The following is a 27172-nucleotide window of genomic DNA, read 5'->3' as shown; positions in this document are numbered from 1 at the left end:
TGTGTGTGTTAGGGGAGGGGGGAGAAATGAACCAAAGAAGAGAGGGCCTCATTACTTAAATTTTAAACTTCTATTTTTATTCCATTCAGTGGAATGAGGTGTTGCTTGGGCCCCATGCTGGCTAATTTAGTTTCCTGAGATAAATACAGAGAGATCAAGAAATAGGAGTGAAATGTCAGAAATGATCCGAGTCAATTTCTGGAGGTTTGTGGCAAAGTTGATAAAATTGACGAGTTCTGCAGAGATGCAGGAAACTGCCCAAATACACTCAATAATGTAATGGAGGAAGAGTTGGGGATGGTGCCAGGTAGGTATGGTATGGTCATTTCTAATGCTGAAAGGCCTGGACAGAGTAGATCTGGCAAGGTTGTTTTGCATAGTAAGGAGTCTAGGCAAAAATGCATAACCTCAGGATAAACGGGCATCAATTTAAAAAAGAAATGCGGAAAAATGTCTTTAGTCAGAGGGTTGCAAGTCTGTGGGAATTTGTTGCCACAGGAGCCTGTAGAAGTACAGCACTTTGGTGTACTTAAGGCAGATGTTGGCAGGTATTTAATTAGTCAGGGGAGAAGGCTAGGGAGTTGGGCTGAATGGGAGGACGGATCAGCGAATGATAGAATGGTGGAGGAGATTAGATGGGCCCAATGAGCCTACTTCTGCTCCTGTGATCTTGTGATCCTGTGAACCGAAACTATTCCATGCAGCCAACAAAAATATCATGAAAAGCTGGGAACCACATGAGTGACTGTAGCTACATCTTTGATCTGAAGGAAATGAGAGGTGTTGAAAGAGGTTATTAAGGTGAGAAAATGTTCAGCCAGGACGATGTGAACAATAGTGGTGGAAAACTGGTCAGAACATTCCAGGAAGAACCAGAGTGTTTATTTTTATAATTTTTTATTTTTCACACTGTGAACCATATCAACCAGAATATATACAAATGTTTCTCATTAAATATACACAGTGGCATTTTCTCCATTATTCCCCCCTACCCCCTTCCCACCCCCCTCCAAAACCAATAAATATTCAACATATACAATACAATAAAACCATAAAACAATGTCTTCACACAATGAAAAATAAACAAGAAAAATATGTCACCTACTTTTACACACTGAATCAAGTTGTTTTGTCTTCTTATCATTTTAGGGGGTGGAGGTCCGAGGCAAGCCCTCTCGGTTATGTTCCATGTATGGTTCCCAAATTTGTTCAAATAATGTGACTATATTTTTTAAATTATATGTTACTTTTTCCAATGGAATACATTTATTCATTTCCATGTACCATTGCTGATTTCTCAGGCTCTCTTCCATTTTCCAAGTTGACATTATACATTTTTTTGCAACTGCTAAGGCTATCATAATAAATCTTTTTTGCGCTTTATCCAATTTGAGCCCTAATTCCTTACCTCTTAGAAGAAAGATCTCTGGATTTTTTGGCATGTTACTTTTTGTGATTTTATTTAATATCTGATTTAGATCTTCCCAAAACATTTTCACTTTCGTACATTCCCAAATTGCACGTACTGTTGACCCATTAGCTTCTTACAGCGAAAACATCTATCTGATAATGTTGGATCCCATTCTTTTAACTTTTGATGCGTGATATATAACCTGTGTAACCAATTATACTGTATCATACGTAATCTTGTGTTTATTGTATTCTTCATAGTTACCGAACATAACTTTTCCCATGTTTCATTTTTTATCTTTATGTTTAAATCCTTTTCCCACTTTTGCTTAGGTTTATAGATTATTTCATTATTTTCCTTATCTTGCAGCTTGATGTACATGTTGGTCATAAATCTTTTAATTATCATTGTGTCTGTAATCACATATTCAAAGCTGCTTCCTTCTGGTAATCTCAGTCTGTTTCCCAATTTATCCTTTAAATAAGCTTTCAGTTGATGATATGCAAACATTGTACCATGTGTTATTCCATATTTGTGCTTCAACTGTTCAAACGTTAATAAATTATTTCCCAAAATACAATTTTCTATTCTTTTGATTCCTTTTCTCTCCCATTCTCTAAAGGAAAGGTTACCTATTATAAAGGGGATTAGTGGGTTTTGTGTCAATAACAATTTTGGTATTTGGTAATTTGTTTTTTTTTTCCTTTCTAAGTGGATCTTCTTCCATATATTAAGTAAAAGATGCAGTACTGGTGAGCTTTTATATTGCACCAGCTTTTCATCCCACTTAAAAAGTATTTTATCTAGTTCTATCTTAGTCCAGTCTGGTTTTTCCCTTGTCTGGTAAAAATCTGATAAATATCTTAATTGTGCTGCTCTATAATAATTTTTTTAAGTTTGGTAACTGCAAACCACCTTGGATATACATCTCTGTTAATTTGTCTAAGACTACCCTCGGTTTCCCCCCTTTCCACAAGAATTTCCTTATTATTCTCTTTAGTTCATTAAAGAATTTCTCTGTTAAGGGAATTGGCAAAGATTGAAGTAAGTATTGTATCCTTGGGAAAACATTAATTTTAATACAATTTACCCTCCCTATCAACATTAGCGGTAATTCTTTCCAATGTTCTAAGTCTTCCTGCAATTTCTTTATTAGTGGCTGATAATTTAGTTTGTACAATTGGCTTAAGTTATTATCTAACCTGATACCTAGGCATCGTATTGCTTGTGGTTGCCATTTAAATGGTGATTCTTTTTTAAAATTCTGTATAATCTACATTACTCATTGGCATCGCTTCACTTTTATTTGCATTGATCTTGTACCCCGATATTTCTCCATACTCCTTCAATTTCTTATGTAATTCTTTTATTGATATTTCTGGTTCTGTTAGGTATACTATGATGTCAGCTGCAAATAAGCCGATTTTATACTCCTTCTCCTTTATTTTTATCTCTTTTATTTTATTTTATGTTCTTATCAGTTCTGCCAATGGTTCTATTGCTAAGGTGAACAATGAGGGGGATAATGGACATCCCTGTCTAGTTGACCTATTTAATTTAAATTGGCTTGACACATATACATTTACTGTTACATTCACCAATGGTCCATTATATAATGCTTTAATCCAATTAATATATTTTTCTGGTAGATTAAACCTCTGTAATACTTTAAATAAATAGTTCCATTCTACTCTGTCAAAGGCTTTTTCTGCATCTAAAGCAACAGCCACTGTTGGCTTCTTATTTCCTTGAACTGCATAAATTAGTTTAATAAGTTTACAGACATTATCAGCTGTTCATCTCTTCTTAATAAATCCAGTTTGATCTTGTTTGACTATTTTTGGTACACAATCGGCCAATTTGTTTGCTAATAATTTCACTATTATCTTATAATCTGAGTTAAATAGAGATATTGGTGTATATGATGCTGGTGTTAATGGATCCTTCCCCGTCTTTGGTATTACCCGTAATTATTGCTGTCTTACATGAATCTGGCAGGTTTTGTGTTTCTTCTATCTGGTTCATTACTTCCAGGAGAGGAGAAATTAATAACTCTTTAAATGTTTTATAGAATTCTATTGGGAATCCATCCTCTCCTGGCATTTTATTGTTCGGCAGCTTTTTTACTATATCATGTACTTCCTCTATTTCAAATGGCTTTATCAGTTTGTTTTGTTCCTCTTCTTACAATTTCGGCAGTTCAATTTTAGCTAAAAACTATTATTTTATCATATTTCTCCTCATTCTGTTTGGTATAATTGTTCATAAAATTCCTTAAAATTTTCATTAATCTCTATTGGGTTATATGCAATTTGTTTGTCCTTTTTCCTTGATGCCAATACAGTTCTTTTAGCTTGTTCTGTTTTAAGTTGCCAGGCTAATATTTTATGTTTTTTTCTCCCAGTTCATAATACTTTTGCTTTATTTTCATTATGTTCTTCTCCACCTTATACGTTTGTAATGTTTCGTATTTTTTTTGTCCATCAATTCTCTCTTTTTCATTATATCATCCCTTTTTACTAGTTCCTTTTCTGTACTTACTATCTCCCTTTCCATCTGCTCTATTTCCCGATTGTATTCGTTTTTCATCTTAGTTACATAACTTATTTTCTGCACTCGAATGAGGGCTTTCATTGCATCCCATAATATAAATTTGTCTTTCACTGATTCAGTGTTTATTTCAAAATATGTTTTAATTTGACGTTCAATAAACTCTCTAAATTCCTGCCTTTTAAGTAGCATGGAGTTTAACCTCCATCTATATGTTCTTGGTGGGATGTCCTCCAGTTCTATTTCTAATAACAGGGGTGAATGATCAGATAGTAATCTAGCTTTATATTCAGCTTTCCTAACTCTCCCTTGAATATGGGCTGACAACAAAATCATATCAATCCTTGAGTATATTTTATGTCTACTCGAAAAATATGAATATTCCTTCTCTCTTGGGTGCTGCCTCCTCCATATATCCATAAGTTTCATTTCATGCATTGATTTAACCATAAATTTGGCTACTTTATTCTTTTTGCTTGTCTTTTGTCCAGTTTTATCCAACATTGGATCCAAATTAAGGTTAAAATCACCTCCTATCAATATATTTCCATTGTGTATCTACGGTCTTCAAAAAAATATCCTGCATAAACTTTTGATCCTCCTCATTAGGTGCATATATATTGAGCAAATTCCAAAATTTTGAGTATATCTGACACTTTATCATTACATACCTCTCTGCTGCATCTATTATTTCCTCCTCTATTTTGATTGGTACATTTTTATTAATTAATATTAATATTAATTAATATAGCTACACCTCTAGCTTTTGAATTATATGATGCTGCCGCTACATGTCCTACCCAGTCTCTCCTTAATTTGTTTTGTTCCACTTAACGCATAAGATGCATTTCCTGCACAAATACTATATCTATTTATTCTTTTTTCAGTAAATTTAATAGCCTCTTCCTTTTAACTTGGTTATGTATTCCATTAATGTTTATAGTCAGATAGTTCAACGTGGCCATCTTGTATCTTGTTTACACCTCATTTCTGCTTCCTCACCACCACCATCCCCCTTTTCCTCATTTTCATCTCTCAGTTTTCAATGTATGACAACACATTTAAAACATTAAAAACTCCAACAATTCCCACACCCAATATTACTTTAACCTCAAATGCACCCCCCCCCCCCGAGTTGCCCCTTATCCCTTGCCAGGCAACCACAACACCCCTTCCCATTTGGATTGCGATCTTGTTCGCAAGCATCAACTGATTTTGCAGTGACAGTTATTCTCTCCCCACAACCCCCAAGAAAACACTTTTTTTGTTTTACACATATAACATAGCTCTCCCTTTTTTCCTCTTACTTCTTTCCTTCCCTTCTCTTTTCCCTCTTTAGTTCTTTATATATTGTTTTTACATTTTATATATACATTTTATTGCCATTCTTTATTCTTATTACATCTCTTCATCTCTCCTTCTGTCCTGCAAATGCTCCGCGAATTCTTGTGATTCCTCTGGATCCGAGAACAGTCTGTTTTGCTCCCCAGGGATAAATATTTTAAGCACAGCTGGATGTCTTAACATGAATTTATAACCTTTTTTCCATAGGATCGATTTTGCTATATTAAACTCCTTCCTCTTTAAGAGTTCAAAACTTACGTCTCGGTAAAAAAATATTTTTTGACCCTTTGTATTCCAATGGTTTATTATCTTCTCTAATTTTATTCCTTGCCTGCTCCAGTATATTTTCTCTTGTCGTATATCTCAAAATTTTACTAAGATGGATCTTGATTTTTGATGTATCTGCGGTTTTGGATCTATTGCTCTGTGTGCCCTTTCTATTTCCATTTCTTCCTGCATTTCTGTTGTTCCCAGGACCTTCAGGATCCATCCTTTTATAAATTCCTTCATGTCTGTGCCTTCAGGGCCACTATTTTTATGTTGTTTCGCCTACTATAATTTTCCAACATATCAATTTTCTGAGATAACAACTCTTGTGTCTCAAATTTTTTTGTCACTTTCTTCCAATTTTCCTCTCAAGTCGTTTACTTCCATTTCTACAGCCATTTCTCGTACTTCCACATTTTCTACTCTTTTCCCTATTTCTGTCATGACTAGATCTAATGTTTGCATTTTATCTTCTGTTCTTTTCATTTTTCTTTTAATTGCACTAAATTCTAATGACAATCATTCTTTTAATGCTCTCATTTGTTCTTCAAAAAAAGCTTTATTTATATTCCGTCCATCTGTTTTACCTTCTATTTCTCTGTGAAGATCTTGGTCTTCTTCTTCCTCTTCTGTGTCTGTACCTGTGTTTGTGTCTTCTTCTTCTCTTCTTTGCAACTGTGTCTCTTCTGATTTTCCCAATGAGTTGCTTGTCTAACTTTGACAGGCCTCTTTTTGCTTGGCCATTTGCTGTTGGTCCTCCCCTTCTGAGCTGCTCATCTGTCGGGCCTCCTGCTGCTGCTCCTCTTGCCGTTCACACCGTCGACTTTCTTTCTCACTTGGTACCTCACTCCCTCTCCTGCACAGTTGCACACTTTTATTTGGCTCAGACAGCCATTTTTGCAGTCCACCAGTCGGGGAGGTCACGACTCCGCCAGGCCAGCACCAACCTCGGAGAAAGGATGTTCTTCGCCACCATGGCTCCCTGTTCCTTCATGCAGGTAAGGCCTTCTTTCTTTTCCAGTGACTTTTCTTCTTATTTTCCCTGTTGTTTTTACTTTTTCCTTCTTGGGCGCCATCTTCTTTCTCTTCTCTGCAACTTTATCTTCTATTTCTTATATTTTATATTGAACTTTGTCTTTTCTTGACTTTTTTTCTTTTTTCTGGAGAGAGTTGGTTTTACCCTACCGGCCACTACTCCATCACGTGACTTCTCCAAGAAGCAGAGTGTTTTGAGACCTTCCAGATTGTCTACCCCATTCCCCAACTCACACCCAGAGACTGGACATCCATAGTGACATCTACAGTAATACATGAATTTATCCTCAGTGGAAAATTTAGTGGATATTGACAATCAATGTTGCAGTCAAGTGCCTCGGAACAGAAAAACCTGCAGAAAGTGACAAACTTAGCCAGGATCATCGCAGGTATCAAACTCTTGTCCACAAAAGACATCCACATGAGCCACTGCTTCAAGAAGGCAGCCAACATTGTAAGGGACCCCCATCACCATGGTCATGCTCTCTTCTTGCTGCTACCTTCAGGTAGAAGGCACAAAAGCTTGACGTCCAACACCTTTAGGTTCAGAAACAGTTGGGTTTTTTTCTGACAGTTTGTTTTTGTCGGTATTTAGGTGGTTTTTGTATTTTTATATTTTGGTATATGTATAATTTAAGGGATAGGGAGGGGAGGGGGTAAGAAGGGGGAAATAAGGACTCTAAATCATATTACGTGGAAAGAGAATGTAATATTTTGTTTATTGGATTTACGTGAGTCTTTGAAAAATCAAAAATGAAATATTTTTTAAAAATGGAAATGATCAAGAGAATATTGATAGATAATCAACTGAACAAGACAGAAGATGGTGTGGATTTTAAAGAAAGTAATCTTGCCCGACCAATCTCCTCGACTTCTTTGACAAAGTGGAAAGCAAAGTGGGCAGTTGGAAAATCATTTCACATGGCAGAGCAAAACATTCACAATCCATTTCAGAAATTTTACTGGCAAGGACATAAATTAAGCTCAAAGCTAAGGGAATTTGGGATAAATCCAAGGAAAGGAATATGATTAATGCATCTTAAGGTGTTTGTTTTCAGGCTTCTGCAGCTTCTACTCGAAAGCAGCAGTGAGAAGAGGTGGAGACCAGGGTGGTGCAAGTGCTTCATGATGTTGGCTGCCTTCTTAGGTTAGGTTGCAGTTGAGCAAGGATTGGTGGAAAGCTGGGAATGTAGTACACCCAGGACAAAATTGGAATTTAAATTATAAATTTACATCAATGACTCTTGGTAGATCTAAATTAGTTCATACCAATTCAGCTGAATGCTTCAACCAGGCACTCTTGAATTCTGGCATTTTAGAAGAAAAATCATACAATGTACAACATTTTACAGGAACTGAGAGTGAAGCAAGGATCCATCACAGTGAGAAGGAGGATGCTGCTGTTATTTTTTTTGTCCTACTGTGAAACCTCTTTTGATTAGATACTACTACAATAAAAAAAATTCCAGTGGCAACAATGTGAAACTGATTCCCAGCATGACATCTGTGTATCCCATCTCACTGCCTCTGCACTTCATTCTGTAGTAAATTCCGACTATTCTCAAATTCCCAGGGGCAAAAACAGAGCAATTCACATACACTGGCATATTCAAATTACACACCATCAGGCATGGCCAGGTCTTTAATGAAGAAATTACAGGACGACTTAGAACATTGGAAAGAATTTCCACTAACATTGAAAAGGAGGGTAAATTGCATTAATAGGAATGTCTTCCCTATTTCAATTGTTACCAATTCCCTTAACAGAGAAGTTCTTCAATGAACTAAAGAGAATAATAAGGAAATTCTTATGGAAAGGGCAGGAAACCGAGGATAGTGCTAGATAATTTAACAGAGTGGTACAAGCAAGGTGGTTTGCAGCTACAAAACTTTAAAAATTATTATAGAGCAGCACAATTAAGGTATCTATCAGATTTTTATCAGACAAGGGAAAAACCAGATTGGACCAAGATAGAGCTAGATAAAATAGGGGAGAAGGTACCGGAACATATACTTTATAAGTGGGATGAAAAATTGGTGCAATATAAAAGTTCACCAGTACTGCATCATTTACTCAACATATGGAAGAAGATTCACTTAGAAAGGAAAAAAACAAATTACCAACTACCAAAATTACTATTGACGCAAAATCAACTAATCCCTTTCACAATAGATAACCTTTCCTTTAGAGAATGGGAGAGAAAAGGAATTAAAAGAGTAGAAAATTGTTTTTTGGGAAATAATTTATTATCATTTGAACAAATGAAGTATAAATATGGAATAACTCATGGTATAACGTTTGCATACCATTAACTGAAACCCTACTTAAAGGATAAATTGGGAAGCAGACTGAAATTACCAGAAGGAAGCAGCTTTGAATATGTGATTACAGAAACAACGATAATAAAATAATTTATAACAAACATGTACATCAAGCTACAAGAGAAGAAAAATGATGAAATAACCTATAAATCCAAACAAAACTGGGAAAAAGATTTAAACATAAAGATAAAAAATGAAATATGGGAAAAGTTATGCTCTGGAACTATGAGAAATAGGATAAACACAAAGTTACACATGATACAATATAATTAGTTACACAATTATATATCACGCCTCAAAAGATAAATAAATGGGACCCAACAGTATCAGACAGATGTTTTCACTGTAAGAAGGAAATGGGAACAACAGTACATGCAATTTGGGCATGTGAGAAAGTGGAAAAGTTTTGGGAAGATCTAAATCAGGTATTAAATAAAATCACAAAAAAGCAACATACCAAAAAAGCCAGAGATATTTCTTCTAAGTAATATAAGGAGTAAAGAATTAGGCCTCAAACTGGATGAAGCGCAAAAAAGATTTATTATGATAGCCTTAGCTGTAGCAAAAAAATGTATAATGTCAACAGCAATGTACACAGAAATGAATAAATGTATTCCATTGGAAAAAATAACATATAATTTAAAAAATAAAGTCACATTATTTGAACAAATTTGGGAACCGTACATGGAACACAACAGACCTCTTGATTAGATACTACTACCTCCACCCCATAAAATGATAGAATGAGAAGAAGACGAAATGAACTGACCCAGTGTGTAAAAGTAGATGACACAATTTTCTTGTTTATTTTCATTGTGTGATGACATTGTTTAATGGGTTTATTGTATTGTACATGTTGAATGTTTAATGGGTTTGGAGGGGGTTGGAAAAGGGGGGAGGGAAGGTAGGGGGGAAAAGTGGAGAAAATGACACTATATATTTAAGAGGGAAATGTTTGCATGTATTTTGATTGATATGGTTCGTAGTGTGTAAAATTTTTAAAAATTTTTTAAAAAGCGTGGCCAGGTCTCAGTGAGGTCCAAGTCTTATGTGAGACTGAGAAGAAACATGGTTACCTTTGAAGGTGCCATGCAAATTTGTGATTCTAATAAATTAAATATTCGATGTTTTGATTTTGCAGATGAGGTGAGAATAATAATTATTGTCATATACTCAAGTACAATCTACATTCACACCAAAATATTTACTTGTTGCAGACAAACAGTCTCATTTTGTTAAAAAAAACCCTAGTATAGAAATAAATAATAAATATAAAAGATAGATAATAAATATTCCGTTAGTTAGGGCAAGAAACAAAGGAACTTCAATAGTACATGCAGGTCTTATTCTGGTGCCAGAGAAGTATATAATTAGTGCAGCAAGGGGTGATTCAAGAGGCTGATAGCTTTTGATAAAAATGTCTTGAACTTAAAGGTGCTGGACCTCAGGCATCTGTATCTTCTTCCCAAACATAACAGCAAGGAGAAGTTGTGAGCAGGGTGCAGGGTGATGGAGGTCCTTTATGATGCTGGCTCTCTTCTTGAGGAGCACCTCACATAGATGTCTTCAGTGGATTGGAGGTCAAAGCCAGTGATGAATTTGGCAATTTCTGTAGCCTTCTGAGTTCTTCGGTGCTCAAATTATCAGAGCAGGCAGTTACATAACCAGTCAACCCACTTTCCACAGGACACCCTGAAGAAGTTTGATAAAGTACGCAATGTCATGCCAAATCACCATAGATTCCTTGGAAAGTTGGTGTGTCATCCTCACAATTGCCTCAATGTTCCAGCAGCTTGAAGGCACTTACACTCTCCACCTCCGTACTATCAATGCAGACATGTACTGTAAACCCTCAGCCTCCCTTTCCTCACATCACCAATAAGTTCCTTGGTCATTGAGAGCAAGATGATTGTTATGGATCCACCCAACCAGATTCTTGATCTCCATCTGATGCATATGAACTCTACTATTTCTTTTGGATCCCTGTGACCTACACACTTGCATCCCTGCAAACCCCATAGCATTTTGTAAAAAGAAAATCCCATTTTTATTTATTTCCTCCTCTTCAGGTCTGAAGGCAGACACATTTTCTGCATCAACTTACGACACATCATTTGTACATGTTTAAACTATTTAAATTTATTAACAGCTTTTTTCTTCTGATTCAACACTGTGGAAGTTCATGAGCTACACTTATTTGCTGAGAACATTTCAGCTTCCTTTGAAACACATTCCATTCTACAACATCGTACGACTTACTCTATTGATTTCTGAAGAGTAAGGAGCAGTAAAACTGTTAATCTAGCTGCAGCACCTTTGAACCATAAAACATTACAGCACAGTTACAGGCTCTTTGGCCCATCTAGTCTGTACTGAATTATTATTGTCTCATCCCAATGACCTGCAACTGGACCATTACCCTCCATGTCACTCTTATTGAAATGTTTCTTAAATGTCAAAAATTAAGCTCCCATTTACCACTTAAGCCAGCAGCTCATTCCACACTCTCAACCACTCTTTGGATGAAGAAGTTCCTCGTAATGTTCCCTTTAAACATTTCTCCTATTACCCTCAACCCATGTCCTCCAGTTCTTGTCTCAATAAATCTCAGAGGAAAAAGCCTGCTTACATCTACTCCATCAACGCCTTTAATAATTTTGTAAACTTAATTTTGGAATTTCGATCTTGGGGACCAGATTTTCTAAATTATTTGGATTAAATCCTAACATAAACGTTTTTAAAACACCACATTGGTTAAAAAAAACTTCTTCCAGAGAACCCATTGATTTTTAAATGGATCGGAAAATATATAAGCACTCTGGTTCTGGCCACAAACCTCCTGCATTTCTGACCACATACCCACCTCTCAGTCCGGATCTTAGCGGCACTTTGGACTCCCAGCACACATTCCAGACCAATACCAGAGCCAAATGATCAAGATTTCTTAGCAGATACCAGATTATTAGATTTTTAGACGGTTGGTTAGCACCAGATCAACGTGTTAATCAGTCAACCAATTCACAGTTACACAAGATCATAAGATAAAGGATCAGAAGTAGGCCATTCAGCTCATTGAGTCTGCTCCGCTGCTCCACCTTGAGCTAAAATGTTCTCACATCTAGTTCCAAATTCCAGGCGTTTCCCCATAATCTCTTGATACCCTGACTAATTAGAACCTATCAATCTCCTTAAACTCCCCCAATGATCAGGCCTTGACAGCTGTATGTGGCCACGAATTCCACAAATCCATGAACCTCTGGCTAAAGAAATCTCTCATCTCTGTTTTAAATGGGTAGCCTCTAATTCTAAGACTGTGCCCTCTTGTCCTGGATTCACCCACCAAGGGAAACATCTTATTCACATCTTCTCTGTCCAATCCTTTCAGCATTCAAAATGTTTCTATGAGATCTCCTCTCATTCTTCTATACTCCAGTGAATATAGTCCAAGAGTCACTGAGTGTTCCTCATATGTTAGCCCTTGTATTCCAGGATCATCCTGATCAATCTTCTCTGTACTCTCTCCAACATCATTACATCCCTTCTAGGATAAGGGGCACAAAGTACTCCAAATGAGGTCTCACCAGTGCCCATAGAGACTCATCAACACCTCTTTACATTCCTCTTGAAATGAATGCCAACAAAGCATTTGCTTTCTTTATTGCTGATCCAATCTAGTGGTTAACCTTTAGGTTATCCTGCACGAGGACCCCTCAAGTCCCTTTCCACTTCTGAATTTTGAATTTTCTCCCAATCCAAATAATATTTCCTCTTCCAAAATGTACAACCGTACATTTCTCATCATTGTTACAATACCCTGTAAACTGGGACTTATGAGTGCTTAGCTGCTTTCTGGCTGGTTTACCAATGGGCTTTTTCGGCAAATCTGTGCCATGAGCCTGGCCAAGACAAGGCTCCCATCCTCTCCCAGCAAGTTGTCTCAAAAATATATTTTCAAGTAGTGCATAAACTCTTCAGAATGGAAGTGAGGATGACAATAAATGCGTCTCTGGCAGCACGATGCACATCACCAGATCAAATAAAAAACTGAAATTACATCCCATTCAAGAATAGAAGCTGGGAAAGTTCAAATTCTGTGAATTAAAAGCAAGTGGGAAAACCCTCTTGTTACTAGTATTGTTCAACCGTGCATTCAAAGAACACAGCAGGGACTCGCACACCAGTTATATATTAAATGCAGAACCACTCCTCCACCCCTAAACACTTGCTGGCTAACAAAGCACTATTACAGTACCAGCAACCAGGGTACTGGCATTTGTATATTCTCCCCAGGGGAATCTGGGGGTGAACACCACCCATGTTCCAAGGATGCACGGGTTTGTAGGTTACATGGATATAATTAGGGAGCGTGGGCTCAGGAGGTAGAAGGGCCTTTTCCAGTGTTGTATCTTGAAGCATAAATTTAAAGCATTATCACAGAATTTTTTTTAACATTAACTCAGCAACTGTGTGGCGAGAAACTATACAGATAGCTGGTCAATTAGCTTTTATTGGAATAAACTAAACGAATCATAATATATTATCTTAGTATATCAACAAGATTATGCAATTAATTTTATATAATATTAATTATGTCAATGTTAATTTGTTTATCTCTCTATTGGCTGATGTTTCTCGCAATCTCCACTTGCTGTCTAATTGCTGAGCATTTTTGGATTTCAGATTTCCAGCATCTTCATTTCGAATTCTTAAGCTTTGATGATGACGATGAGTTATCATCTTTTCTTTTTGAAATATTTTTATTAATATTTAAAGTACAAACAATTGAACAGCACAATTATATTATGTGCAACAGAATTAAAAGGGAAATATAATTCCAAATATGAACACAATTCAAAAATCCAGAGCACATTGGTAATAGTATATCAAAGCATGACATTAAAAAATAAAGTAATTGTTTATTCTTTCCTTTTCTTCTTCTAAAATAATCTTATCAATGTTTACATTATTCAGACCAATACGAGAGAGAGGAGGGATCGATGCCGCGAGAGAGAGAAGTCGCTGTCGCGAGGGAGAGAGGTCACTGCTGAGAGAGAGAGAGAGAGAGAGAGAGAGAGAGAGAGAGAGAAGTCCAGAACATGTGAATCAATGAAGCATCAAAAACTTTGCACTTGTCACATTGAGGATTTCTATCTGAACAAAAAAAGACAATTTAACTTTAGACATATAGACTCTGTGGACCATTTTAAATTACAACAAACAACGTCATACACAAAAGGAGGAAGTATTAATCAGATTACAAATAGAATCCCAAACCTCATCCGAAAATGCCTGTTCCCAATTGTTCTTAATCTTAACTAGTGAGGCTACTCTTAAATCCAACAAATTGTTCTAAATAATTGATATTGAACCTTTATGAAAAAGCTGTAAATCAAGAATATTTGCCTCAGGAATTTGCTGAAAGTTAAGGATTTTTTTTGAACAAAATGTCTAACTTGTAAATATTTTTTTTTAAAAATGAGTGTTTGATAAGTTAAATTTTACATCCAGTTATTCAAAGGAAGCAAAATTTTTGGGTTATATTTCAGATTTCCAGCATCTTAATTTCTAATTCATAAGTTTTGATGATGATGGTGAGTTATTGTCATACACAGAAGTAGAAAGCAGTCACAGTTGTTCCTGCAGCTACATAGACAAGTAAAACACACGCCAACAAACAGTAAATTTAATCAACACAATATCTCACAAGAATAAAAGATCATAAATATAAGGGGATAGATAAACGTTCATAGTTGCAGTATTTCACATTTGATTAACCAGAGAACACAAATCTATTTTAACAATGAGGAGCATTTTATAGTGAAAGGATTGAGTCAATTCAAATTGACATCATATCAGCTCTGGAAAAACTCCAAGGTAAATGCAAGGATCAGATCTAACAATGATACTTGCATTTTTTCAACCTCACTGAAGATTTTCTTTCCCACTCTGTCACAGGAGAAACTTTGGAGCACCGTTCACAAATTCATCTCCCCTTGGAAATCTATCGTCAAGCTTTCGTTCCCAGCCAATCTCAGTGAATCATGGCTGAGGCATGACATTTTTCTCAAAATTCTTTGTTGAAATGTTGCACCCTCATCTCCCACAAACTCGACAGAGGAGCGGAGTTCACCTTCAGTAGTAAATCTGAACAATAACCACCCTCCAGATCCAAGATCCCTCAAGCTCAACACCTGAGCTGCAGTGTCTGGATGATCCCTTTATGGGTATGGTCACCTGCCAGGCTTCAATCCATTACTGATTCATTTAATGAAGGACACGAGAAAGAATATGACTTTCACTCAACATCCTCAAGAAAAGTTTCTCAACCAGTATACTTCCACTGCATCAAATTGACAGTAAAATATAACACGGTCGCCTCCCATGACTAGAGAGCCACTTGTCGGTAAGCAAACTGGTGTTTTCAAAGCCTGAGGAAATTATCATTTGCCAAACTAAACCTTAACTTCCCATAAAACTCATTGTTTATCAGGTAGGAGTGACCCTTCCCTTCCTACCTACTTCTGAGACCTGGTTGACCTAAACCAGCACCTCTGGTCAATTGAAAGATACCAATGTAATTAACAATAAGTCTTTCAAATTCACTAGAAGGGTAATAAGCAAATTACTATCAGCATTATCTCCCAAACCAAGATCTTTACCATATAGGTTCTAACTGCATGATGTCCTCTGTTGGGCAGGCTATATCCAACACCCGAGTCCTAAAACAGGCTCCAGAGCAACATCATGAGGAAAGATGACTAGACACCAGCAGAAGAGATATCAAGGGTATCCTTGAAAAGAAAACAGCAACACTGCCATTTATTTCTGGGAATCCCTGCTCCAAAAATGCTGTATGTGAAGAAGGAACAGTGGCATAGAAAAACCTTAAGCACAAGCAAAGGGAGAAGACATATACTGCTTCACAAACTACCCATCTGCTTGGCCCATTAGGCACATTCTGCTCCACTGCCCTATCTGTGAAAATATCCATTTACTACATTGGCCTCGTCAGTCACTTCAGATCTAACGGGACTCGATGGAAGCATGCCATTCTTGATCCCAAACAAATGAAGATCATATCAACACCTAATCAAAGAGATTGACAAGGCCATTGTGAGTTTCACAATAATACACTGTCACAAAGCATGAAAAATTGCCTGTGATGGTATCAAGTCAAGAAGTCCTCCTGCCAGAGTGGGGATTAAAAAAAAAGAGCTAAACAAGTAATTAAAGTATTAAAGTGATGTTCAGGTACTCCAACAAAGCAAATAATTTTTTAACATTAAAAAAACAAAAAATTTAATTCATTTTGAGACAAAAAGGGAGATTTCACTCCAACCAAATTGAACCCACAGTTCAAAGATGCTGCTCCCAGTTGTGCTACTTTACAAATAACAGAAAGATATATAGTCTGAGTGATCATTTTAATCGATTTATGATAAAATTATTACTGACAAAATACTCATTACATCTCATCCTGAATGTTTATTAAACAACATTTAAAATATTACAGTGATTTCTTTAAATCGGTTACAAGTAATAAAGATCAATGGAGTTGCTGAAATAATTACTCATCTGCATTTTGGGAATGATTGAACTTGGACATCACTTGGTTTAACTTGTCGGAGACTGGAAAAAAAAATCTGAAAACACCAGCTTTTAACTATACATTCTGAACACAGGCATTGCAGCCCATAGTGAACAACTGAAGTGCATCTATATGGCAAAAACAAACATTTCTTTGTCAGTTATCCTCAAGAAACACAAAAGTTCAGCACTCAGCTCAAGGCATTTTAAAATGTTGCTTCTTCCACTTAAACATCAAATCCGAGAAATTATCAAAAGTATCAATGATACACTTTAAGGCTACTGATATACGTACACATATATCTCCAAAAACACACACACACACACACACACACACACACACAATCTTTTTAGTTATGAGACCGGTGTAAATGACCACTTTCATTTATATGATACAGGTATGTTAGGTTCATTGATCACAAACTTCTTAGGTATTCATCCTGTTTAAATATTAATACCTTAAAATGCTCTGGCAAATTTAATTAACAACTGAAAGTCAAGCTGGCATCAGAATGCATCTATCAAGAGTTTGAAAAAGTACAACGGCCCAGGCTATGCTAGGAAATGGACATGCAGCAGAAGGAAGAATGTCAACATATTACAGAATCAATGCTGAACACATAAGCATGGTTATCCAGGCAACATTAACCATTCAAAGATAAACGCATTATTAGTAAAACTATAATTACGCAAATCAGAAGCCTGCCAGATATTGCTGAAGTTCATACAATTATTCCAATAACAGCTCTTCTTTCACATCCTTTTTTCTTTTCACTCTACAATTTATGCAATGAAAGAGAACCCATTTTGATTTTTTCTTAATCAGTTGAAAAGTCCTTCAGTTACCATAAATAAATCCAACAAGCAAAAACAAAATTGTCCAGTGGCAAATAAACTACAACTAGCACTTGAGCTTGTTTTCACCTTTGATTAACTGAGCCATGGTTTCAATACGTTAATTTCTATTCATTATATGATTTACTTGAACAGAATTCCAATCTGCAATAAATATTTTCTTTTACATATAAATAGCGAAGTCATGAACTAAGACAGAAGATCTGATTCTCTTTTTAGTTAGCAAGTCTGCACGTTTACTGCAAATCCTTGCTACTTCCTTAAATTTAAGTCGCTAAGCTCCGTTGCACTGGAATAAGAAAGATGAACTTCCATTTCAGCCTCTTATTACAGTCCCCAATTTAACAGTAACAACCATTCCAAGCATCTCTTTACTTGCATTAAGTATCACACAAACCAGCTGTCACTGATACAGCAATATGCTTCCAGAGAGTTGTTTATGATCATTTCAATGTAAACACAGGTACTCTTCCAAAGCAAATCTAAATTAAATGTGGTACAGATTTTCCCTTTCATTAAAAATTAACCACTTGGAAACCGCTTCCCCAAATCAAGAACATTTTGCATAATCATGATACACCTTGGGGGGGAAAAAAGAAATGCCTCATTTGATTAAATTCTGTGAAGAAGCGGCAGCTTTTATCAACTTAATTAATTTGCATCAAGAGATAATGAGATGCCACAGAAATTAATTACAAAAATAATCAGTGCCATGTGTTTCTGCACATAACGGAACACTTCAAGCAGCTAATGAGCCCCTTGCAAAATTATTCCAGAAACACATCTGAAGTACTAGTGCTATTTCATTAAGGCTGAAGGACTTACCTCTGTTCGAGTCTGCAGTCGTTTATTCAGCTCATATATCCGATAGTCTGGCTGTACCACGTATGGCGTGTGTCTCCTATAAAATGGTCCAAAAGGAGAGGAATAGAAAGGGTCATGAGGTGTGCTGGACATCTTGGATGCTTGCAGAGAATCAAGCTGCACAGTGGAACATCAACATCCATACAGTGCACATGGGCTTCAGGCTACAGTGCAGGCAAGCTACCAGCAGAACACACTGGGAAATGCTCTGGGAGCCCTCCAATGCAAGAGAAAAACCGGATAGCTCTAGGCAGAAAAACTTGTTTCTAAAAAATCAGTTTGTGAAAGGGTCATTTCCTGTCCGCTGCAAAGACTGGCAAAAATATAATTCTTCAAGCTGACAGAAAGGTCTGAGGTTTGGTTTTAATTTTTCCCAGCAAGGACCCCTCAGGAACCTGGCAGCAAGACTTGTTAGCATATAGGTGGTTATACAGCTGCCTGTCCTAAAATATCTTCTAAAAGGAATATTCCACACTGCAGTGCTGCATTTTCTAACACCAAGACTTTCAGCACCATGCTTGCTTTATTCACTTTTAAAAAGCATGCTTAGCCGTGGCTAAATTCTGCACCTAAGCTGAAGTGCCAAACTCATAAGGTTAAAATTACAAATAGAGATGTGGAGGAATTGCAGAAATACATTCTGCTACAACAATAAAATCAAACAATTGCATCTTATTAGATGGCTCTCAGGAGTCACATTTTCCCTTTTCATATAAACCTTGACTATTGTTTTATAAAGGCAAACTAAAATGATTTCCTCCTCAAATTTTCATCTTCATACAAGGGGGTTATACTCTGTTAGGAATAGGGAACCTCAGGGGGTCTGGAATAGCATCCCAACACATTCCAGTATCATTATTTGACAGTAAGGCAAAGTAATCAAACAGTTAAAATCCTAACATTGAAGTAATTTCTAATGTTCATTCATTGGTAACATGCTGCTGTGTTGACATGCGTTAACTCTTTGACTTCATTCACTTCAAATAGTTACTGCTGGGGGAGCCTCCCTGAATGACCCCCCCACCCCCTCCTCTTTTCCTGCTGAGAAGGTCACATGGCTGCATGAATGCTTGACCCTCTGTTTACATCAGAGTGCACATACATCACAAAAAGAACAATGACATACCAAGTTTCAGCCTCCAATTACTTCTCAAAATCTGGTTGCACCAGTCCAAATTATTGTGCTCTAACTGCAACACAGCTTGAGTCAATTCACATATAACCTGAAATGACAGGTTTCAAAGAGTCAAGAAGGAAAAATAAATTATTGATGTGTATTTAATTATTCCTGAAGCAATATGACATTACTAGTAGTGGATATTAATTTGGTCGATACTACTTTATTCCAACAATGTAATTTAATCAGCGTGCTTTCGTTCGTGAAAACTTGGGTTACTGTCTCTTCTGGAAATGGACACTTGGTCAACAAGTGATTTAATTTCAAGGAATGAAATATAAAAATAATAGAGCAGAAGGCATTTCTCTCTTTTCATGGGAATCCAAGTGATGGAAATTACAGTACTCTGCCGAAAACGAATACGTGACATATGAGCATCTGACGGACTCCGAGATCGCCTGTAACGTTACTATAGCACCAGTTCCTGAACTACAGGAGGATGACAATGAGGAGCCACCACCCCCACCCCCAAAAGTGTCTGAAGCCACTGAGTACCTCGAGGCTAGCCCACATTGGCTGGAGACCCAGGACGTGGCCCACATAAAAATCCTCCAGCTCGGAAGCATTTTGGATTTCACTCACAGCCGTCAGCGACCTGCTGTGTTCATTGGAACACTCGATCGCTTCTTTAAGAAATAAAATGATGATTGTAAGAAATAAAAAAGATGATTGCAAATACAGGTATTGTAGGTATTCTTTTAAAAAAAACACTATTTATCGTGATCCCGATTTAGCATGACCCCACTTTTTTCGCGATCCGATTTTTCTGGACCCGAAACCATCGCATTATAACAGGGTTCCTCTGTAATTATTTCTGCCCTTCCTCCATCTTTCTTGCAGATGCTCAAGTTGTTTGATTCATTTTATGAAAGTTTCTGGAAACTTGCTAATCTTCTTTGGCCTATCCAACTTATAAACCAATCAGTTTAATTAGTTTCAGACTTTGTCAAGAAAAGTGATAATATGCAATCCAGCTACAAAAGAATACATTCTATTTAGATAGTATTTTTAAAGGAATAAAAATGCTCCAAGGATATTCAATACAACATTTTCAAAAAAAAACTCATACAAAGCCATGGAAGGAGAATGATAAAAAGCTTAGTTACAAAAGGAGATTTTAAAGAGCTGCACAGAGATATAAGCAGAAAAAGAAAAGTTCAGAGCGTGGGAGGTTTGGCAGCTGGAGGCAAGACCCTTGCTAGAGTCATCCAATCAGTGACGAACAAGAGGCCAGAAATAGATGAGGGCTATTGAGCTGAAAAAGAGAGGGGTAGGGAGGGGTAAGAACAGGGAGGGACTTAAAAAACAAGGACAAGAATTTTAATCTGAAGCATCTTTTTACTGGCAGCCACTGGACTCACAGCATCTGTTCTCAAGTCCAGGTCTTGGGCTGAGCATCAACAAACTGATCCTGTGAGTATTTCTGGGAACAACCAGAAACCTAAATCACCCACTTCATCCTAAACATCACAACCTGTGTCAAATTCTTTGAAGCTAAAATGTTGAAATCCTGATATGATATTGTGTCATTAAGATTAGAAAATTATAAGAGAATGGACTTTTGTTTCTTTTGCTCACCAGCATCCACTTTCTTCATTGTTGGCTTCATGTTAATCTGAAAAAAATGTCAAGGGAGGATTCTTTTCCGGTGACAAATTGGAGAGAACCAAGATATTGTGTATGAATAATACCCAAGATTAGGGAATAGGATAGATCAGAGATACCCAAAGTTTTCACTCTTACACATTTTGAGTGAAGCCGGATTAAATTGGTGTCAACTCCATTCCAGACATTCTCTACATCCCTTCAACTCAAACCTTGCTTATTTTCTAAACTTTGCCTGATCTAATGAAAGATCATTGATGATCTATTTTTCACAATTGTCTCACTCTCCATGAATGCTTCCCAAGTAGTCCCAGCATTTCTAGTTTTTATTTCAAATTTATACCATTTTTTTTTGCTTTTCAATAAGCATTGTCAATGTGATTCCATACTAGATTTTAGTCAGTGCCTGAGGAGTTGGAGAAGATTCTCACCAAATTTATTTTTGCCCACCATGATGATTCCTTGCCTGCTGGCCAATGAGATGAGTCCAGGACAGATTTGGTGCCTTCTGTTGCCAGTCAAGTGCTTATGACTGATGCAGATAAAAGTTAGCTGCAGTCTTGGGGGGGATATCTTTTTTTTTTAAATCAAAATTGAATTTTATTTACAATTTTAAAACATATTCAAAGGAAAAACTGAAAAGTATTTTTATATTCTTAGTGCCATATTTGGATATAAATTTAATTACTGTACATTGAAATGTTAACCATTTATACTACTTAGCACCCTTCCTTCTAATGTGTCATCTGGGGTTACTTCCCTCACCAGTTTCAGCTCCTCAGTGCCCAGCAGCAGAAAAGACCACAGCCTGTGGTCCTTCCCCACAAAGCCATTGGGTTGGTTGCACTTAGCTTCAGTGCGTACTTCAGTTTGCACTCCTGCAGACTGGAATGTGCAGTCAGGCAGTCGAAAGAGCATGTTGCACTGAGTTGATGATCTTCAAGCGGTGCTGAATGTCTGTCTCTGCATGCAACCCCAGGAATAGTCCATAAATCAGAGTCCTTTGGGGGAAACACCTGCTAAACGCAACACATGGAACAAAAACTCAACAAGTTCAGTATCAATCAGCATGGGCTTTGGTGAGTCTGCAGCCTTGCTCCTCCCAGTGATGGAGGCATCATTAAATGGGACATAATGCAACAACTCTTCCTCACTCCCCTCCTACCTTAACACCAGCCCTTACACAAGCAAATACCCAGGTATCCCTGCAGAAATTCCAGCTGGAAGCCCCTCTCCCACTCTCACATTGGGAAGCCAGATTACTGATCCTGCTTCGTGTATACCTGGCTCAAGCATTCTGTCCTCAAATAATTGGGTGACATCAGCTGCCAGGAGAAAGTCGAGTCACTACTGTTCAAAATTATATATTTGTGCTGAATTCAAAGTTTTGAATTTTAGAGTATTGTTTGTACATGTGGACATATGTATTACTATTTATTTTAAACACATTAAATGACCCTGACAGTGTGTGAGCATCAAAGACATTCTAACAATCTGTAAATGGACAGTTTTGACAGATGGTGAGTGTGGGGACTGGGTGTCAAAGCCTCTCTGTGCAGTGGTTTCCTTTGCTGGGCTGCTGAAGAACTGGGAACCTAGATCCTGTGGAAGATTGTGCAGGAATCAACAGAGAACAAACAGCTTGATCTGGACAAAGGAGACAGCACTAAATCTGTTACCATGGGTCTCTATGATGGCAACACACTCATGCATTCCACAGAACAGGGCTGCTTGCCTTGAGGACTAACAGGTAAACTGTTCTACACATCGAAGTGCATGCAGGCAATAAGATGCAGGACTGTGTTACTCTGTTGTCACCCTTCATGAGCACTCAGTTATGGCAGGCAGAAGATCCACACTCAGGTGCTCAAAATTCTCTTTATTCTTCCCAAATTTTATTACCAACATTGTAACAACTACACCCAGCACATCCCTTCCCTACTACACATCCTTGTGCTGATTACACAAGTATTAAAGAAAATTCTCTGATTCTCCCATCACCATGACACAACTGGTATAGCAGGTGCCTCACATCTTTACCAACCCTGGTTCAATTCCAACATCCAGTGATTTCCAAGTTGCATCTTCTCCCTGAATTGCACTGGTTTTCTCCAAGTACTCCAGCATCCACCCATATTCCTAAGTTAAGTAGGTTCATTTAAATTGTCCCAAATATTTAAGTGAGTGGCAATATCTGGGAAGAGCAGACAGGACTACACTGAGAATAAAATGTTATTAGTGTAGGAATAATTTTAAAGTATCAGCGTGCACTCGTTGATCAGAATGGCCTGTTACTGTGACAAAATCCAAAAAAAAGTGCCCCAGACCACATAAAGAGATGTTGAGTAGCACTTCCACTACCACAGCACATTTCTCCACTGACATCAAACATCATCATCGACATTATCAGTTCAGTTCCTCTTATGGAAACTGCTTTTTTGTTTCAAGCATTCCTGGAAAAATTGGTGAGGGAATTACAACAAAATATAGAGAGGACAAACAAAGCCAGCAAAAGTGGAAGTTCCTCTTGCATTCATCATTAAAAATAAAATGTCCTCGAATCCTTTACCAATTCGGTTCTCTTGAAACAGTCATTTAGACTTCACATGGCAATTCTATTTATTTCCAAATTGTACAAACTCAGGGTTATGAAGAATAATGACTCATTTAGGGGCTAGTTGGAACACGACTGGTGAATGAAAATAAATTCGGCACACACTATAGTGCAAGGATTGACACTGCCACAGACAAAGATATATTCAACCATTCTTTGCCTTCCAGTTTATAAATGTTATTTTTGGAACTTTAGTGGAATTTTAAACAGAATTTACAAGCATCATACTACAAGATTAAAATCAACTAATATTTATCACAGGCATTCGTGGAAATCACTGGATAGAGGGATCATGAACACCAGGTTACACAGATCTGAACGAGTGGAGTGACCAACAACTACAGATCAGCAAAGCCAGGAGTGAGCTAAAGGAATGTTGCTGCCGGCGCAGCTTTTCTTGGTAGGAAAAAAAAATCTCCTCCACAATCTCCATCAGCACTGGTGTACCACAGGAATGCATACTTAGTCCCCTGCTCTACTCACTTTTTACCTCTGGCTTAGTACAACTCCAGCACCATATACAAGTTTACTGATGATTCCACTGTAGTGGGCTGTATAAAAGGGGGTGATGAGACAAAAGTCAGGAGGGAGATTGAAAACTTGACTGAATAGTGTATTAATGACCTCTCACTCTATGTCAACAAGATATAGGAACTGGATGTACACTTCAGGAGAGAAAACCTGAAGTGTCACTATCTTGGAGGATGTGCCCTGGACCCATCATATCAATAATAAACAAGAAAGCACAACAGCACCTCTATTTCTCCAGAGTCTGCAGTTTGGTATGCCATTGGAAACTGTGGCAAACCTCTACAGATGTGTGGTAGAAAGTGTGCTGGGAGCACAAATACCTCCAAGCAAAAAATGCTGGAAAAGGAAGTGGGCCTAGCCCAGTACATTGCAGGCAAAACTCTCCAAAACATTGAGCCTATCTATATGAAATGTTGCCGTCAGAGAGCAGCATTAATTAACAAGGATCCTCACCACCCAGGACATGCTCTGTTCTCACTGCTGCCCTAAGGAAGGAGGTACAGGTGCCTCAGGACTCATACCACCAGGTTCAAGCATAGTTTCTACCCTCATCTATCAGACTCTTAAACAATAGGGGATATGTCATAAAGAGATTCATTTAAGGACTCACATACTTGTTATTTATTACAAAATATATGTATATTTACATGTGCATTTCCACAGTTTGTTTACAGTTCCAGATGTTTATAGTTACTGGTATAGATTTGCTAAGCCCAGCCCACAGAAAATATGAATCTCAGGGTTGCATGTGATGTCATGCATATACTCTAACAATAAATTTTTAATTTGTAACTTGAACTTCCATGAGTTCCCCTGGCAGCTGGATAAGGCAGTTAGGGAAAATTGAGACCAAGGGTTGAGCATGAGTTATGTGGAGCAGGTAGCCAGATATAGCAGAATCAAGCTCAGGGGTTGAGGAGGAGCAATACAGAGCAGGCAGCCAGATACTGGGATTGAGCTCAGGCATTGAGAAGGTGCGATGTGGAGCAGGCAGCCGGACATGAGGGTTGAGCTCAGGCTCGGCACTAGCTGCCGACCTGCCACTGGATGGCACGTGGGAATTGGTGGCAGCGGCAGCCACAGAGGGAACAAGGACGGCTACATCAGGGAGGATGGTGTGGTTTTCAACCACTTGCCATATTCAAAAGGACTTACTTTCCTTTTTTTATTTTTTTTTGGAAAATAGATAAATCTATACCTCAATGTGGTACTAAAAGTTTCACCAATCCTGTACATTTTAAAATCAAGTTGTATATTCTGATGTACTTAAAGAAACTTTGCAAAAATGCCAACAATCATGAAACAACACAAAAGGTCTTCAAATTTGCTCCGAACAAAGGGGTAATGAGATAGTGTTATAAAATGGGTTGCACCGCATTGAACTTGCAATGTGATACAGTTTAATACCACAAATTCACAAGCCAGTACTCCATCCAGAGCAGTCTTCAGATCCTCTGCCAACCTCATACACAGAGAGTGATGCATGTCTTCATCTCCAGCTGCTTTTTTTCTCTATTTTGCAATGTATTTGACCCGTTTATAAATGAAAACAAATTCTAAGTTTCTTTTGGGCCAGTTATTGAGCAACAGTAAAGACACAACCACTGCAAGTTCAGTTGCCACTTTTCATCAATCTTTGCAGTCAGTAGTAAGGAAATGACCATCCTATGCATGGTTCTCTTGAGAAAATTCAGTAATTACTGTCGTTTGCTCATGAGGTTTCATCATCTGCCTAAAGTCATAAACCAATATTGTTCAGCTGTTTCTGGTTGACATTGTTAAACAGTTCATCAATGTCAATTGCAAAGATAGCAAATGAATGTCAGATATTAATCCCACAAAATTTGCCATGGGTGTACTTCAAAATATGTTTGGCATTTTCCTCTTTGACCAGCCTTTAGCTTTTTAAATTTCAGGAATATTTTGTTCCAAACATTGCTGAAACTGCAACAGGAAACTGGAATCTGAGCAAAATCAGCAAGTGACAGAGTATCCCTGAGCCAAACAAATGAAGAGTTGTCAAATTAATCATGTGAGGACTTGGAAAACAACAGGCGAATTCACTGTCAATCAGGAAGTAAAATAAATTTGCATTTGTGACAGAGTATATAGATATATTTTGGGAGATAAATTGGGAAAGGTTTGTTAGAGTAGGTCACATACAAACACTTTAAAACATATCTTATTTGAAATACTGGAGCTCTGCTTCTTCTTTGGCTTGACTTCACGGACGAAGATTTATGGAGGGGGTAAAATGTCCACGTCAGCTGCAGGCTCGTTTGTGGCTGGCAAGTCCGATGCGCGACAGGCAGACGCGGTTGCAGGGAAAAATTGGTTGGTTGGGGTTGGGTGTTGGGTTTTTCCTACTTTGCCTTTTGTCAGTGAGGTGGGCTCTGCGGTCTTCTTCAAAGGAGGTTGCGGCCCGCCAAACTGTGAGGCGCCAAGATGCACAGTTTGAGGCGATATCAGCCCTCTGGCGGTGGTCAATGTGGCAGGCACAAAGAGATTTCTTTAGGCAGTCCTTGTACCTTTTCTTTGGTGCACCTCTGTCAAGGTGGCCAGTGGAGAGCTCGCCATATAACACGATCTTGGGAAGGCGATGGTCCTCCATTCTGGAGACGTTACCCACCCAGCGCAGCTGGATCTTCAGCAGCGTGGACTCGATGCTGTCGACCTCTGCCATCTCGAGTACTTCGACGTTAGGGATGAAAGCACTCCAATGAATGTTGAGGATGGAGCGGAGACAACGCTGGTGGAAGCGTTCTAGGAGCCGTAGGTGATGCCGGTAGAGGACCCATGATTCGGAGCCGAACAGGAGTGTGGGTATGAGAACGGCTCTGTATACGCTTATCTTTGTGAGGTTTTTCAGTTGGTTGTTTTTCCAGACTCTTTTGTGTAGTCTTCCAAAGGTGCTATTTGCCTTGGCGAGTCTGTTGTCTATCTCGTTGTCGATCCTTGCATCTGATGAAATGGTGCAGCCGAGATATGTAAACTGGTTGACAGTTTTGTG

General features: G+C 37.8%; 1 protein-coding gene across 4 annotated transcripts in view; it reads right to left on the bottom strand.

The window, feature by feature from the left end:
* Positions 1–27172, bottom strand: part of ldb2a (LIM domain binding 2a) — a 576008-nt gene that overhangs the window by 330243 nt on the left and 218593 nt on the right. For 3 of the 4 annotated variants that reach the window (XM_069925126.1, XM_069925128.1, XM_069925131.1), the window contains exon 1: positions 18197–18600. In XM_069925126.1, the coding sequence (XP_069781227.1) occupies positions 18197–18328 (132 nt within the window). In that variant the 5' untranslated portion in view covers positions 18329–18600. Of the gene's footprint in view, positions 1–18196; positions 18601–27172 lie in introns of those variants that run through there. The other variant, XM_069925127.1, reaches the window with a different exon arrangement.

Source organism: Narcine bancroftii, chromosome 3 (genome assembly GCF_036971445.1).
Source record: "Narcine bancroftii isolate sNarBan1 chromosome 3, sNarBan1.hap1, whole genome shotgun sequence".
Classification (NCBI taxonomy): Eukaryota; Metazoa; Chordata; class Chondrichthyes; order Torpediniformes; family Narcinidae; genus Narcine; species Narcine bancroftii.
This window is presented reverse-complemented; position numbering and strand designations above follow the sequence as displayed.